The sequence below is a fragment of the Ictalurus punctatus genome, chromosome 5, assembly GCF_001660625.3.
Source record: "Ictalurus punctatus breed USDA103 chromosome 5, Coco_2.0, whole genome shotgun sequence".
Taxonomy (NCBI): domain Eukaryota; kingdom Metazoa; phylum Chordata; class Actinopteri; order Siluriformes; family Ictaluridae; genus Ictalurus; species Ictalurus punctatus.
The window spans coordinates 18,931,899-18,950,195 of record NC_030420.2 but is presented as its reverse complement, the minus strand read 5'-3'; the positions used below and the strand labels follow the sequence as shown (position 1 = coordinate 18,950,195).

At 37.1% G+C, this 18,297-nt stretch overlaps 1 protein-coding gene across 1 annotated transcript; it reads right to left on the bottom strand.

Annotated features, from left to right (window-relative positions):
- Positions 1-130: 130 nt before the first annotated feature.
- LOC108265961 (solute carrier family 12 member 2) lies at positions 131-17,377 on the bottom strand. Its single transcript, XM_017468853.3, has 26 exons — positions 16,811-17,377; positions 15,255-15,377; positions 14,837-14,912; positions 14,630-14,725; positions 14,367-14,506; positions 14,130-14,240; positions 13,823-13,931; positions 13,535-13,662; positions 12,628-12,712; positions 12,390-12,541; positions 11,707-11,814; positions 11,038-11,161; positions 10,845-10,946; positions 10,426-10,581; positions 10,156-10,255; positions 9,938-10,049; positions 9,661-9,801; positions 9,215-9,321; positions 8,972-9,051; positions 8,691-8,831; positions 8,382-8,504; positions 8,089-8,200; positions 3,939-4,025; positions 3,715-3,850; positions 3,469-3,536; positions 131-891 (listed from the first exon to the last, which is right to left on the bottom strand). Exons 1-26 carry the CDS (start codon positions 17,249-17,251, stop codon positions 756-758), a joined length of 3,294 nt encoding a protein of 1,097 aa, XP_017324342.1. The 5' UTR covers positions 17,252-17,377; the 3' UTR covers positions 131-755.
- Positions 17,378-18,297: the final 920 nt, after the last annotated feature.

The window sequence follows — 18,297 nt, the reverse complement described above, 5'->3', positions numbered from 1 at the left end:
CTAGATATTTCTTTGGTCTTTCAGACTGTAATACTAACTGCAGATTAAATTCTTTACACTGTCACAAGTAAAATATCACATTCAAATTCTACAGTAAAATCACAAATGAAACATCACACAAAGGCATTAATGTTGTTAAAATAAACACAATTATTTATTCAGTTCAGTGTTGCAAATACAAAACAATATCCATTCAACAGTGCTCTTTCTTGGAAAGCCACCATTTACATATTTGTTATGCCTAGGCAGTACAAAATCGGTAAATCTGTTATAACTGACAGCTTAATGTCAGATGACATTGTAGGTATCAGGAATTGTGTGAAAACCATTAATGTAGCAATAGAATATAATGAATTATTACATGAATGCAGGCTATATTCTACTTACCATCCTGGAGAGAGTATAAAGACATCATGATTTTCTATATTCTATGTTTGAAACTGAATCTGTGTCATAACATTGGCAATGTTGCACAACATTTCTGTTGTAGTTTACTCATGCCAGTCTAGGTCCTACAATTGCTTCAAAACAGGCTACTAATCAGCTCTTACCAAAAATCTCTTCATATGCCACCAAACAAAAAATAAGAAAAAACACTTCATATGGCGTATAGGTTTGTTAAACTGGCTTCTCATTTTCTGTGTAAAAATTAATAAAGATTTTGCAACATTGGACCAGGTGAGCATGCATCATACTATATCGCTGTACTGATTGTAACGTGTCCTCTCTTTGTACTAATAAAAATGGCATGCATTTTATGAGTAGAATGTAAGGACACTCTGATGGTTTCCTCTTACAAGCAGAATTGGTGGAAGACCATTAGACAGTGTTTCCAACCAGCACATGTAGAGGGCACTAGACACTGTTCCTTTCCTGGCAAGTGGCATGCTCCTGTGAAAAAATTGAAGGGTACGCATGAATAAACCATCCATCCATTTTCCATATTGCTTATCCTACAGAGGGTCACAGGGGAGCCTGGAGTCTATCCCAATGCAAATAATTAGAATTAAATCAACTCAATTTCTATAAACATATGCTATGTCAAAAGGGAAAATTAAATGCAGACAGTGCAGACCTATCTGCAATGTATAGAACCATTTGTTTTCTATGGAAGTCCAGAAAGGCCATGTTTTTTTTTTTTTTTTTAATTTCAATATAACAAGTTGTTTTCTCTAGATCACAACTTATTTTTCTCATGATTTCAAAATGCATGATTAAGCATCCATGCTGTACAGCATGGATGAATGCATCCATTTTTACTTTAAATCAATGACACAAGCAGAGATACCTGGCACAGTGGTAGAGTTACCACACCTCAAGACATTGGTCAGATATTTTATTTCAAGACATTCATCAGGTTTTTGTCCTTAAAATGCTGGTGTGTGGAACTAATTTTTATTATGAATCCCATCTCAAGCCTCTGTTGCTAATTCCAAAACGTCATTTTAGAACTAGTAACAAAGGCTTGTGCCATTGATATGCTTATGATTTTCTATCTTCAGTGAATTTTATCTTCAATATCGGCAGCCTTGGTAAATATGAGCAAAGAAGGCTGTGAAAATTGTCTTTATTGTTTAACCATTTGATGTTTTTTTTTTGTGTTCACTCTTTTCTTTTTTTTTTCCAGTTTCATTTTTATTGAACATTTCTGCTGAACATTTCTGCTGAACATTTCTGCTAAACATTTCAACTAAATTTCTGCTGAACTAAACATTTCTGCTGAACTAAACATTTCTGCCGAACATTTCTGCTGAACATTTCTGTTGAACATTTCTGCTGAACTAAACATTTCTGCTGAACATTTCTGCTGGACATTTCTGCTGGACATTTCTGCTGAACACGTCTACCAAACATGTCTGCTGAACATCACCTTTTCTCTTCTCTCCTCCCGTCCCTTTCCCAAATATTCCATTGAGAAGAAAAAAGAAAACAAATTGGCTACCCAATAACTGTCGCTGTGCCCATGGAGACACTGACACTGAGCTGCAGCACGGTGGCAGAGACCATACAGCGGTTTAACAGGACAGGTTCCACTCAGAACAGGCCTCACCATGGTCGACCAAAGAAGTTCAGTGCATGTGCTCAGCATCATATCCAGAGGTTGTCTTTGGGAAATAGACGTATGAGTGCTGCCAGCATTGCTGCAGAGGTTGAAGGGGTGGGGGTTCAGCCTGTCAGTGCTCAGACCATACGTCACACACTGCATCAAATTGGTCTGCATGGCTGTCGTCCCAGAAGGAAGCCTCTTCTAAAGATGATGCACAAGAAAGCCCGCAAACAGTTTGCTGAAGACAAGCAGACTAAGGACATGGATTACTGAAACCATGTCCTATGGTCTGATGAGCCCAAGATAAACTTATTTCGTTCAGATAACGAGTTTTGCCTTGCTAAAGAAGCTGAGGGTGAAGGTGATGGACTGGCCAAGCATATCTCCAGACCTAAACCCTATTGAGCATCTGTGGAGCATCCTCAAATGGAAGGTGGAGGAGCAAGGTCTCTTATCCACCAGCTCCGTGATGTTGTCATGGAGGAGTGGAAGAGGACTCCAGTGGCAACCTGTGAAGCTCTGGTGAACTCCATGCCCAAGAGGGTTAAGGCAGTGCTGGAAAATAATGGTGGCCACAAAAAATATTGACACTTTGGGCCCAATTTGGACATTTTCATTTAGGGGTGAACTCACTTTTGTTTCCAGCGGTTTAGACATTAATGGCTGCGTGTTGAGTTATTTTGAGGGGACAGCAAATTTACACTGTTACACAAGCTGTACACTCACTACTTTACATTGTGGCAAAGTGTCATTTCTTCAGTGTTGTCATTGAAAATATATATAGTGTCATTAAAATATATAATCAAATATTTACAAAAATGTGAAGGATGTACTCACTTTTGTGAGATACTGTATATTTAACAAAGATATATATATATTTTTGGATAAGCCTATGTTGTGTTTGCAATTGTTTGACATCCATGAGTGTAGAATATTTTTTTAACAAAAAATCAGAAGGTTAAACAATAAAGACAAATTTACACAACCTTCTTTGCTCATATTTACCAAGGGCGCCAATACTTGTGGAGGGCACTGCATGTCTATCCAATAAATAAAGAATATGCATGACAGCGGTATTTGATTTTTGTTGGTAATGTCTCAATCCTTTTTTCAGAATCAACACTTTCAGAATGTAAGTATGTGTAAGGATGTGCATACATAATATTTGACGGGAGTATTTAAAGATTGTGTCATCATTCAGGTAAGAAGATGATAAACAGTAATTTTATGACATGATCTTTATAATAGAATATCATAAGTGGGGGACTTGTTTCAAATCTGCTCCTTTTTCATTGGGCAATATGCACTATGTACATTTCTGGCTGTTACTCCAAATTTGGCCCCATCTTAAAAATACACTACAGCTACTTAGAGACAGACTGACAAAAATGCTCGTAGATATATAAAGAAGAACTACTTACATGACAATGAGGTTTGCTGTGCTTGAGTGCTCCTGTAGCAGTTCATTCAATCTTATTTGACGATTTGTCTAATTTAAAAACAAAAATTGTATGATTGTCAGAGATACAGGTATGTTAATATAATATTATTAATAATTATTATTATTTTAATAACTAATAATACATTATTCATTATTATAATGACCAATAACAGCAGAATTTAAGTGAACAATATAGAAAAAATACATGTTGATCATTCAGCCTCACCTTGGCCTTGTACAATTCAAGTTCATTATCAGTAATCCTCCATGGTTCCTCAGACTTCAACCTCTCAGCATCTTCCTGCTCCATATCATCCTCCTTCAGTCTGTATGGCTCAATCATCTCCTCAAATTTTTCTTTACTGAAATGAAGGGGACATTAGGCCACAGTCTGGCAGCTACAAGTAGTACAACTGTTTGTTCTGCATCACTAAATCATTCTCAGCTTACTTGTGTTTCTTTGGCTTTATGTTGATATCTCCAAGAACATTAATGTCAGAGAAGTCAATCCTGAACTTGCTCAGTAATGTAGCCATTCTGGAATCAGAATCAGTGTTATTTACTTGCTCAAACCTGTTACAGGAATAACTAGAAAGGGTATATTCTAAACTATATCTTGGTTAAAAAAAAAACAACAAAAAAAAAAACAAAAAACCCCCCCCCACTTTTATATACATACAATTTATTAAATAAAATGTATTAAAACAAATAGGAAAGCATATTGGCATATAATCATCATCAGCCACATTCTGATTGTTCTAAAACATAAATAATAGTCTTTTTGTAAACCTTTTCCATATTCTACTGTACATATATGTCCTATATGCTGTATTATTAGAGCATATACAGTTTATCTCATAATTATTGGCACCCTTCATCAAAATGCAGGAAAAAATGGCTATAAACATGAATATAACATGAATTCATATAGGACTGCTTCATGTTTCCACAGGGCAGTTCTCATCAGAACTAGTGAACATTTCTTGTGTGCTTGTTTCCTTGCCTAGCACCCACAACAATCTTAAATGGTCACCTAGTGAACCCCTAGTATGTAGTCTATAAAACATCCCTGCTGTATCATATTTGCCCTCTTTTCCATTCTAGTCTTGTAGAGAAATTGAAGAAGTGGATTGAAAGATGCTAAATATAGCGCCCTATTACTTTGTTTCTAGCTAATAAGACTAATTGTATTATTGGTAAATCTGTGCCATCACCTTAGGTGCCAATCCATTGCAGGGCACAATCACATACACATTCAAACGCTCAATCATTCCCTATGAACACTTTGCACATGCCAATCAGTCTACCATGCATGTCTTTGTACTGGGGGTGGAAATCAGAGTACCCACATACAAACTCCACACACACAGGGCAGTGGCAGGACTCAAACCCCCAACCCTAGCAGTGTGAAGCGAATGTGCTAACCACTAAGCCACTGTGCAACCTTGTTTTAATAAATCGTTTTGTTTTTTTAACTTTCACAAACTCTTGTATTTCTGGGCAGAATGGTGAGCTTTTTGTTCTGCCAGACACAAGTGGGGTTTGAGCAATGCCCAAGTAATAAACTGATGCTCAAAATGGAAGATGCAGTACATAGAAAGATACAATGATCCAATAGGCAGCACTCTAAGCAATAATCATAGCAGTTCTGTGTGGTAAATCATTGGGTTTGTAAACACAAATGAGGCGCCCAGGTTTGCCAGCATACTATTGCTGCAAAGTTGCATTTCAGATGGATAGTTACACAGGATATATCAGGAGTCACACTGGTGACACTGTGACAGCCCAGAACACTAAAACGGTTTTATGCTAGATCAGGCTGTGACACTCAGATCAGGCATCGTCACTCTTGACTCGACAGATCACTGGTCTCTCTCGCATCAGTTCTGAAATAATCAAAATTTGGTTTTGTTTTTTCATGTACAGATAATTTCACAGCTGGTATTAATACCGTTTGCAAACTGATTCTGTTTATTTTCCATTTCCCTATGGCAAATTTCTAAGAAACCTAAATTTGGCCATCTGACCATTTGATCTTAAAGATGCAAATTTTATCTGGACGATTGTCTGTTGTGCAGAAAGTCCTCACAGTGATTGAAAAACCAGCCAAATCTCCTTATTTCACATGTGGAAGGACTAAATGTCAATCATGAAAAGAGTCACTTCTCCTTTGGAGACTGTTCTGTGAAGTTGTTCTCCCTGCAAAGGGAGAAACTGTAATGACAGACACCTCCCAGTTGACATGTGAGAAAACTTTAAAGTTTAAAGGATAAAGGGAAGTAGAAACAAATAGGCATATTAACTTTGAAATGCCAGTATATCATCATCCTTGAAATAAATGTAATAATAAATGTACCTCCAAGGTACATTAAAAAAAAATAATCCCTTCCTAAGTTGTGCGAGGGATGTATTTCTGCTACTGCTACTGTGATTGAGGACACTACAGCATATCCAATAGACTATGCATTGCATTCAGTGTTGCGGATACTTTCAATATCACTGAACAGTCTATGGAGCTATTTGTTGTTAATGTTACTGATAGGCCATCTGTGATTCTACCTGCCACTATTCTGACCAGATCTACTCTTTCAGCTGAGTGGCTCACTATGGTACAGCAGTGCAGGACAACCTGGGTGCAACCCTTTACATACTGGCATGCTTACGAAGGGTTAGAGGCACCCTTATGAGTGTGTATTCTCCATCTAAGTTTCTACAAGTCTCAATAAACATGTTTTCTCACTATGGTGTAAATCACTGGGCATGACCCCTTGGACAGTCACCAATGTTTTGCAGTTTTTGCATCGAGATCTCAGTGACGCAGAATGTCTCTGACCTCCACACAGAAAAATGGTCCCAGTGTGAGATCTGGACTTGAACAAATGGAAGATGCAGATATAAACTAGCTTTCATTTAAGACAGCTTTTTGCTGGCCAACAGTACACCCAGGAAAGTTAGTAAACTGCATGCATTAGTGCTCAGCACGCAAACATGTCATGCTGTGGCTGAACCAAGCATTCCAAAAGTATTAGCATAGACAAATAAAACTATTATTCAGTCAATTTTTGCAGATGATAATGTGCCAAGGCCAGCCCTGTGTCCAGTGAGGGCTCTCAGGTGCTATGTGTAGCAGCTAGCTGGCAGGTCACTGACTAGCTGCATGTTTTGGGGAGCACTATAAAGGGGTTCCTTATAGGCTGATTGCACAGGCATACTTACAGTAAATGCAGGTCAAGAGGCACCTTAGTCCTTTATGTTCTATTCAGTGGGCACTATGGTGGCACTACATAGATTGTTAGTGATGGACATTTGTGAAGCACCAACATGGAGCTCACGAACTACCTTCACCATATTATACTGCCAATATTGCTTTATTGAACTCATGTAGTGTCCTGTAGTGAGTTTGACTGATTCACATCCTCAGTGCAAAACAGTATAACCACTTACATGAGAATCAGTGATTCTCCTCATCAATCAGAAACAGTGTCAGTACTCTGAGTTATTCTCATCTTCAGCACTTTAGTGAGTCTCATCCTCAATAGGGAGCAATATCAACACTAAGTGACTCCTTCTCAAAAAAGAGTGGTATTGACACATCCTCATAAGATTGATATGCAGTCTCCACTGTTTTGGAGGAAATATTATTTAATTATACCAGTGATTCTAGGACTAAGTGGAAAACCACCAGGACACCTTGACATGACTTGTGTTGATGAGAATGGACAGAAAACAAACATGACAAGACACAGCCGAGGACTAGAATATTGGAATTTGGCAAGGAGACTTGCTCATGGCAAATTTCCACTTTTTCTAAATGAAACTGCCCTGGTGGGTCTTCACTCAGCCCACAGTCTACAGGTTTTCTTTATGGTTTCAATGTAGGGACTAGGAGTTCATGCATCCCTTACAGTTTCAGTTTAAAAACTGACAGTGCTTAATGGTATATGTATAGATTATAGAGCATATCAATAAAAGCGTGTTTCTTTTAGGTTGAAAGTAATTTGTTTTTTTCAGTGGTGATGGAAGAGATTGTACTGCACATGTACACAACCTGATGTTTATACCCCCGGGACATAGGGTATGATCAGTGGCAACAGAGGTCCCAGGCACTGAGGGTAATATTAAAAAAAAAAAAAATAATAAAAAAAAAATATATATATATATATATATATATATATATATATATATATATTTTTTTTTTTTCAAGACAATTTGTTTACATTAATGATAAAAATTATTTAGGGCTATCAATAATTATTCCACATATGTTGTTGAGAGAAGTTCACATAAAAAAATAATTTTATTAGATTTGATTCTTCTATTGATTCAGGATAATTTTGAATTAGTGTGTGTAATGTTTATTGTGTAATCAACTTTGCTTATAGGACTAGCATCTTATTGAGTGTATGTCTGCCCTTTGCACCCAGTGTTCCCAGGATAGGCTCCAGATCTACTGCAACCCTGACCAGTTAGTGAAGATGAACGAATGATGGAAATTTGCTTATATTTATGAAGTGTGCTAATAATCATGGCGTTAACTCCATAATAGCTTAAGAACACTGCAACAGCTATAGCTCCTTATTACACATTTATTGCAACTTACGCTCTGCGGTCATGATCAATCCTGTTTATCTTTCCACCAATGAAGACACGAATCTTGCAATCCTTCCATTTTTTCTTGTTAGTTAGCAAATATGGTATCAGCAATGTCAGCCCTAAAATAGCAAGTTAAGAAAAAATTAACAATGCCAGATAAAGAAAGCAGTATTAACAAATTTAATGAACACTATGGGCAATATTTAGCTCTTACTTAGCTCTTGAGCTATTCATAGCTATTGTTTGAACTAAAACAATACATTAACATGTTCCTTAAGAGTTACTGTTCCTTAAACCTACCTCCATCATCAAACAACCACCAAACATCGATGGTGCCCTTGCACTGTTTCTTTTTGAACTGCTGACTAGCTGCCAGCAGCTTTTCATCTGCAGTACTAAGCTGTACTGGAGGACTCTTGGAATCTAAATTCATAATATAAAAATTAAATATTTTCACAACAAAGCAAACAGATATTTAGCCATAGACAAGTTCTTCAAGATCATCTGCATATCTCTTTAATGCAAGTGAGAATTTTCTGTCTAAAAAAGATCAAACTAATATATATAAGACCAGTTTCTGCTGTATTTTTAGAGAGAATTTCAGTTGACCTCTGATAATGAGTGGACTGCTTTGACCACTGGTGGTCTTAGATGATGGTTTCAAGGAATCATCTGTATCTTTTCCAATGTTAATAGCCACCAATAGCTCCTTCATCCCTGGAGCTTTCTCAGTGGAAGCCAGAAATTCATCTACATGAAGGTCAGAATAATCCAAGTTTAAATAAAAGTTAAGTGTATGGTTATAAAATACTCACTCTAGACTGGCAGTGACAAATATGATTTAGTGTATATTAATAATATTATTAGTTAAGTTCACATGTATAATGCACCTTGGCTTTGGATATGGGAAATGTCTAAACCCTCCTTCAGTCTTAAGATGACCACACCATACTGTAGGTCAAAAGCATCACTAAAGCAAATAAGGAAAATGTCAATTATTTTGAAGACATTTGATGGACAAAGGATTTGTAGAGGAAATAAATTATGTTGATTTTCTATTTAAAACTTTATCTAAACTCCAAAAACAAAACAAACAAAAAACAGATTAAAATCGAATACCTGAAATTACTTACTGAATTGTGTTGACATATATTTCCACATCTTTCATTTCACCATCCCTCCAGTTGTTTTTAAATCCAAGTATCATTGTGTTTGGCTTTAGACGACCCAAACCAGAAGCCTTAGAATAGAATCAAACTTGAATCACACTCATGATTAACTGATGTTTTATATTAAGTTACATAGATAGATCATTGATAATTGTTGAGACAAAAGCAGCATTTCATAATCATGGCCCTATAGACCTTAATGTATACTATAAACTTTTGTCTTCTTTTTGCTTTAACATACTTGTCTCAACTCATAAAGAGCTTTATAATTACCCAGTATATAGGAATAGTTTGAGTAAGCAGAATTTATGTTTAGTGCCTGGGGACCTGAAGACAGTGATAAATTCTGAGATGTTCAGCAATAACATTTTAATTTCACCAGGACCCAACAAATCAATGTGAAACTGTACTTGTAATAGATATTGGGCTCCTTGTCTGAGGTCCTCAGCAAACACTGGAGTATAAAAAGCCTTGATCCGTTTCTTAAGAAGCCAACGTTGATAACGCACTTGCTCATTCATCATCTCCTTATGGTTTGGCCTTCGGGCAGCCTTAAGAAAAACAAAAAATAAGAAATAACAATGAGTATATGAGTATGAGTATCTGTGAGTATATCTAAAAAAAAAAAAAAAAAACCTTAAAACATTGACAGTAACAATTAACAAAATTTGTGTTTTTTGTGCCTACCATACGAACATGGCCACAGACCATCAGGCCAGTGTTTTTCGTGAAAGCATGTACTAGATGAAGTAGCGCTGGTCTTGCATTTGGGTCACCAATCATTACAAGACACTGAGGTCTATGGGAAAATTTATGGAAACGTGATTGTTGGTGTTTCTTTACTAGTCTTTTTTGTTTGATCACAAACAGGATTCAGACTTCAACATATATCAGAATATGATCACCTGAAGTTTTTGATATGATCCTCTACACCAGTGAGATGCAGACTGTGGGACAGTGCCTGGTTGTACATGAGAGCTTGTGTGGACGAGCCCCAGTTTACATCTGTAGTAGAGAAAGTCTCACTAAATATCTGATTATTTTATCTCATTTTAGCATACATAAATTAATATTTTAACCAATTCGACAATAAAATATGTAAAAGAGTAAATTGCATACATTTCATAGCTTCTGTATAATGACTTAATAATACCCACTAAAGGCAGGTGGAATACCTGGTTTCTTGTAGCTGACATAAATGTAGAGTGCCAGAACAATGACATTGGTAAGGAGGGCAGCCCACCAGTTGATTACAAACATAACCACACAGCACAGCACAGCTCCCGCCATTGATACCCACTTATTGTAGTATTTAAAACTTGGACGCCATCCTGGTTGGTTTATGTTAAGGGTAACAGAACAAAAAAGTCAGCCACAACCATAATAATAGTGATGCACATTATGAGTGAGAAAATGGATGTAGTGTAAAAAACAATGTTTTTCGCTATTTAATCATGTGTGTTTAAACCCCAATCAGATATTTCACATACTATTAATTATTAACTCAAAACTAGTTCTGGACCAGCTATGCAACTGCAGCTGCTTTGGAGTTAAAGAAGATATCCATCTAGCAAATTTGTTTTACTGCACTCACCTGGGGAGTTAGCCAACGATGCATGGAATACAGAGAAATTGATCAAGGCATAAGAGGCCAAGAAAAAGTTGGAAATGATGGGAGCAATAACATTTAGCTCAGCTAAAGAAACAGTAACACACAACAGTCAGATCACTTAGTCAATCATAAACCATTATCAATAAACTTAGAACAATGTGTTTGATAAACTTACCAATTAGTATAAAAGCTAGACCAATGATGAAAGTTAAGACATAGCCACGCAGAGGTTCATTGTTCTTGCCATAGCCTTTAGCAAAAACCTGTAAGCCTGGGTAGATGTTATCCTTACACAAAGCCTACAAGGGCACAAATCCATAATTAAATCAAATCAGGAAGAATACATTTTGACAAACCTTCATCTTAACTTGGGTTGAAAGCTTAGGAAAAGCATACTATGTGGTGACACCTCTAACTATGCAGGGGACATAACTAATCAAATTTGTTCCTTGCCACAAAATAAATGTCCACATACTACCATTACTGTATTAGTTTCCTGGTTGCTCGATAGTTTTTAACATTCAAGAAATTTTGTCAAAATGCTGTATGTACAAGACAACAATTATAAGGGCTATTATTACTTGATCTGCATGGATTGGAGTGATAGACCTGAGAAATATGTAATGCAAAATCAAAGTTGGGGAGGCAAGGCTTATTTCAAGGGTTGCAACTGCCAGTACAAACCACCCATCTAGTCATTCGCCTGCCTGTTAATATGAATGAACCATAACTAACATAAATAACTCTCTTTACTTGGCAGGACAGTGTCTAGCAAAGTGCCCCTAAACAATGTTGTGTGTACATTTGCAGGTGTATGTTTATACACGAAGAATGATGATGTCACCTGAAACACTTTTGGAGCACTGACTAAAGATGCAAGAGCTGATGAAAGAGTGGCAGAGAAAATTCCAGCAGTGATAAGTGGTCCAAATACAGACACCAAGCTCATAACCTAACCAATACAACAGAGTGCAACAGAAACATTTATTAAATAAATGAACATAGTGGTTCTGACTATGATCTAATTATAAGCAGTCTATATCTAACAGTGTTGAATTTTTATGTGTTGGAATCTAAGAGATACTCAACATATCATCTATACACATCTCATACATTGTCCATGAAACTTAAATCAAGCCAGGAAGTGGCTTTTAAAGTTTGTGCTAGACAAACATGATTCACCAGTCTTTAATACTGCTATTACTAACCAAAATGAAGATCTGTATGAACAGATTGTGACTCTAAAAATAACAGCCATTATTTATTCCATTCTGTTTATATGACTCAATAAAGCAAAGTCGAAGAAGAAGAAGAAGAAGAAGAAGAAGAAGAAATATTGTGACTAAACAAAAACCTTGCTTGGTCCCACACAAATGTTCACATTTTGTCATTCTGCACATGAAAGCTTTCATTTCATCATTTAATTATATTCAGGACCAATAAGATATTTAGTCTTTTCTAGAAGTAGAAAAGAAGTCTTTTCTAGAAGTGCTGTAGACAGGTGGATATGATTTGAAATGGTTCTACCTGGAAATCATTCTGCAACCCATACTTGCAGCCCCCTTCCTTGCAAATGGAGAAGTCATAACCAAGTGTACAAGCTGCATCTGTGCAATTCTCCAGAGAACCTATGATGGTGTCATTGGCATCACCTGTTGCATCCCGTACAATGCAAGAACCTCAAAAGAGAGATTAACAAAGGTCAAAATATTTTTTAAAGGTAAACAATAGAGATTAGTAGCATAAATATCATAATATTTATTACCATTAGACACAGCAATTGCAATATAAACAATCCCAGTAATGAGAATAGCCAGTAAGGTTCCTTTTGGAATGGCAGACTGTGGATCCTAAAGAAACACAACAATTCTGTGTTAAAAATCACACTACACACAGTGGTGGTAGAATTCTAATTTTGATCTCGATTGCAGACCCTGACTAATTCTTGGTCTACAATGGTATGCATGTATGCTTTTGCAAACTTAGTTTGTATTTGGCTGATCTGTCCTGTTTTGTTATTCATAGTTGAATCCTTTAAAAGCAAACACATGCTACACATGATCAGAACAGGTTGTTGTAAGATCCAATAACACTAAAGAATGATCTTATGCTCTTGTGCCATTTTAGTCACACTAGAACTATGTTTCTTTCAGTGTCTTTGAAATTTTCAATCAAATCCTGTAGCTATTCAGTACAGGGATTTGTCACTAGTTTGCAATTATCACTAATCAGAGACACTTTGGTAGTCTTGCCAAGGAGACCTTATATAAGATTATAAGTTTTGACTTTTTTCATCCAAAAACTAACCCTAACCATAACTCTGACATAAATATAATATTCACATACCAATGAATAAACAGTGTGTGAGACATAAAATTATATTTGCATTAACCTTATTAAGGGGCAAAATCTTTTTGGGTCAATCTCTTAAAATCATAGCTAAATCAATTGTATAATTTTACAGATTTTTTTTAAGTAACAATGGTAGAATAAATTCTTATGTGCAATTGTTTCATCTTAGTAAATAAAAAAATCACTTTACAAAAACAACTAGGGAACATAACTGTTGTGTATTTAACATCTGAAGATACAAGGATGCAAGGGATTTGATAGGTTCCCGCTTACTTTTTAGTATCTATTGTTCTATAACATCAAATGAAACCCAAGCTTACTGATAGGTCTCCTGAGATATTAGCTCCTGCTAATATGCCAGTTGCAGCAGGGAAGAAGATGGCAAAAACAGAGAAAAATGTTTCCTCCTCTCTGAAATCTGGACCCATGTTCTCCATCATAATTGCAGCTGTGAGGAATATAAAAAAAAATCCTAGGTGACTTTTAGTCATATTTTGCATTCCACACTACAAGATAAATATATTAAAAGTCACTTCTATTTACAGTAGCATGAAAATACACTCCATTTTACTTTTTACCAATTAAAATCAAATTAAAATAGTCCTAACCATTATAACCAAAGAAGCCTTTAGGCTCTTTTGATTCCATGGAGATGAATGAACCGATGAAGTAGTTAAAAATTGCTGCCACAAGAATGATCAACAGCACGATCTGGGCCTGTGAAAATAGCCATCAATCAATTCATGACTAAAATCCCAAAGGTGCTTACTAGACTTGGGTCGATATTCAGCATTACTGATATTTAATGATATTTGATGGATGGATAAAAACAGAATGTCATGACTGCTCAGATACAGTTTTGTGGTAGACATGATTTATCATGTCATTAAAAACATGAAGTATGTTCATCAGTACCTTAGCCTCCCATTCCATTCCTGCCATAGATATGCCAAGCAGTAAGATGATGGTAAGGGTGCCAACTATACGGATGTCATTGATCTCATCTGTGATAAGAGCATCTACACTCTGCCATACCGAATAAATCGATAATTAAATAATTACAGATGCATTCATCATAACATTAATCCCTAGATTAATCAGTGTAATTACTAAACACAGCATTTGTCTACCTAAATATTTTAGCATACTTACATCAAGGAGCTCTACCACAGTTTCAGCAAAACCCACAACATACATGGCAACAGCGACAGCATTGGCAAAGGCAAAAATGAGTCCAATGGATCCACCAAACTCTGGACCCAAACTCCTAGATATCAAGTAATATGCCCCACCTGAAAATACAATAATTTACTGGACTCCAGTTCATGTTAATGCTCTAACATCTTACAGAATCTTTTACATATTTCACACCAACAGTAAATGTATCAAAATGTCTGAGACAAAACTATTCTCACCCCCTCGCACAAAGCCATTGGTGGCTATTGCTGAAGTGGAAAGACCTGTGATAGTAGTCACCAAAACCGCTATTAGAACGATAGCACATGACAGAGCTGGGGAAGAAGAAAAAAACAATGTTTTTTTCACACTGAACTCTGTAGCCTTATAGTTATGAAAATTTTATAATTATTGAATGAAGATCATTCAGTCTTTCAAAAAATTACCAATGCCAGCTTGGCCAACAATCCATGACATACGAATGAAGAGCATCACTCCCCAGATGTTCAGCATACATCGTACCTGTACAGATGACAGATAAATTACATGTGTGTTAAAGTATAAAAAAAGAAGAGAGTAACACATCTTCCTTCCTTCCTATCAGCTTTCCTTCTTTTTATTTACTTCTCATTGTTCACTGAATCTCTTGAAGGCAATGGTAGCTCTGCAGGTAAGGTGCACTAGTGACCAGAAAGTTGTGAGCTCAACCTCAAGGACTGCCAGACAGCCAAAGTCGGACCCTTGAACAGGATGTACTCTGCTTCACTTGTAAGTTTAGCTGGCTATGTTTATTCTGCGGCCTACTCTTCATCTTTGAAACTGGAATATTAGGACTACAAATCACCCAAGATATAATATACTAACAAGGACACCCTTTATCCAGCCAAACTTCACTGTGCCCCCTTTGGACTCGGGTACATCCTTTAACGCAGCCACATCTGCAGCCGCTGGCTCTTCCCCACTTGGTAAGCCATCCTCAAACAGTTCCTGTGGATAAAGAAAGGCAATTTTAAACACCAGTGGCATATAGTTTGAGCATTCTTCAAATTAGTGTAACACTCGTAAAATAAAAGCATCCATCCATTTTCTGTAACGCTTATCTTACACAGGGTCACAGGGAGCCTGGAGCCTATTCCAGGGGACTCGAGGCACAAGGTGGGGGACACCCTGAATGAGATGCCAACCCATTGCAGGACACAATCCCACACATACTCATACACTACGGACAATTTTTAAAGATGCCAATCAGCCTACAACACATCTTTGGACTGGGGGAGGAATCCAGAGTACACAGAGGAAACCCCTGAAATACAGGGAGAACATACAAGTTCCATACCCACAGGGTGGGGCAGGAATCGATCCCCCAACCCTGGAGGTGAGAGGCAAATGTGCTAGCCACTAAACCAACGTGCCCCCACAAGTGTGGTTTGTTCAGTTTATTTTTATTGTTCAGTTTATTATTGTATCAATTTACTGCAGTGTACCCACAAAAAAGATAATCTGTATATGCCAACGATGATATTTATATCCAGTCATTCACATGCACAATAGTGCAGTTTTATAGCTTAAATTTTGTCATTTTTACTTGAAAGAAGATCAAATAAAAATAATGTAGAAAAATGTATATGACAGGACCTTCAGCTCTCACTGCCTTGTGTAACCCAGTTTCTCAATTGTGCAGTTAAATACCAGTCACTGAAAAGCTTACATCAAAAAAAGTGTCTTACATTTGCGTTGTTTACTAAACAGTATGTGTTTGCCTTGTGCAAAATATGTCACATCAAGTCAGATCATGTGATAACATGCCACCCTAAACAAGTCACATTATCTCCCCAGGAGAGCACTGCAGCTGTCCACAGCAAGGAGACACTAGGCCATTGACATGGACGTTGGTTAAACATAAGGTTATTGTTATGGGTTCCTGTGTTCTGACCAAACATCCATGGTGCTGCATGGAGTGGGCTTGGGAAGAAAGACCATTGTCTAAAGACAAGTGTGTGGGTAAGATCTCTGACATCACACAGCCCATTCAGTTGGGAACAAACATGCATGATAATAAACAAATGGAGAGATGTAAAGTATTATGAAAATATAAGAAAGAAAACATCTAACTAGTTTGAATCATTTCTCCTTCATTCTCATATTTAACTAGGTAGGCTATATATTGTGAAATTATGTTATTATTGAAAGATGTATAGCAGCAGCTTTTATCTTGAAACCATGAAACTAATGAAACAAGAGTAAGTAATAAATACATGATATTACTAATGGTAATGTGTCGTCTACTTTTTTAAAGGTCTGTTTATTTAGTTTTATTTATTTATTAAGTTGGTTATTTATTTTTTTACAAGTCACCAGAAATTAAATAAGAAGCGAGTAATTAAAAGTGAATTAGAGACTTTGACGTCGTAATTTCTTACTTTATCAAGTTCATCGTGAAGTTCGGATAGCGATGGCCGAATAAGCTTCTCTCCAAGAGTCGCCTGCGTTTGCCGGTAGAAATCGATATTTGGTACGGCATCGATGGTGTTATGGCCGAAGGTTCGCAGATAATAAGTACTGGAGTGTGTGTCAGAAAAATGGCTAAGACCCCCTGTAGAGGACTGCAGACTGGCTTCGCTGCGCACTGTGTCGCCATCAAACGCCACATCCGATGCTCCATCTGCAGGAGCGCCTGATGGGTCCAAAAAGTTCACGACGCGAAATCGACCTTTGGCCTCCTCTCCGCTTCCAGCCGATCCCGCCGCTGCTTTACCAGCCGCCTCTGCTACGCGGTCCACCTGAAACCGGCTCGGAGTCGTTCCAGTGGTCTTCAGAGTAGGTTTCTGTCCTGACGGAGGTGATGATGGTGGATCTGCCATGGTGAAACAGCCTGTTTAGATGGCACTAATGGTTACTCCTGGCGCACTCTGTTGCTGAATGACCTAAACGCGGGGATTCAGTGGAGCGCGTGTACTCGCGCGCGCATCCACGCGCACTGAAGGACGTAATTCATGAGCTCGTGACTCATCAAGCTGAGGCCAAATTACTTCAAAGTGAACAATTCAACAACAGTGTCCAAACAGCTAAATTATAACTTCAACTTCCAGTTACTGGAATAAAGTTGGCTTGACGTTGGACCGATATTCGCAGATTTGCGGAAATTAAGGGACCGTCTCTAAAGTTACATACGACATTATTAAACACGTTTCTAACTTCAATAGCATTTGAAGGGAATGACTTACATTCATATAACCAACTGTAAAGTGTTCATCTAGGTGTCAGCTATAATGCACACCTCTTAGATTTTTGATATTTATCAAAATAAACTATTAAATCATATATACATATTGTCATCTATTTTATTACTGCATGGGCTCATACACAAAATATACCCTTATTTAAAGCTCAATAGCATTTGAAGGGAATGATGTACACTCACACAGCCAACTGTAATGTGTTCATCTAGATGTCAGCTATAATGCACACCTTTTAGATTTTTGATCTTTATTAAAATAAGCTACTAATAAGCTATGAATTTCACTGCAGAATGGGCCCATACACAAAATAGCCATAATTTAAAACTCAATAGCAGTTGAAGGGAATGATGTACAGTCATGAAGCCAACTGTTAAGTGTTCATCTAGGTGTCAGGTATGACGCACACCTTTTAGATTTTTGATATTTAACCCTACAATGCATGAACCTAAAAAACCTTCACAAATGCATAAAGGGGGTCAAATTGACCCGTACTGGATTCTGTATTGAATGGTTTTCTTCAAAAACTAGATGTCCGATTAATCAAATAATTTAATCAAATAATAATACTGTATACGGATCATGCTCTGCTTCAGTATGTCACAGTACATGTTGGCATTCATGGTTCCCTCAATGAACTGTAGCTCCCCAGTGCCGGCAGCACTCATGCA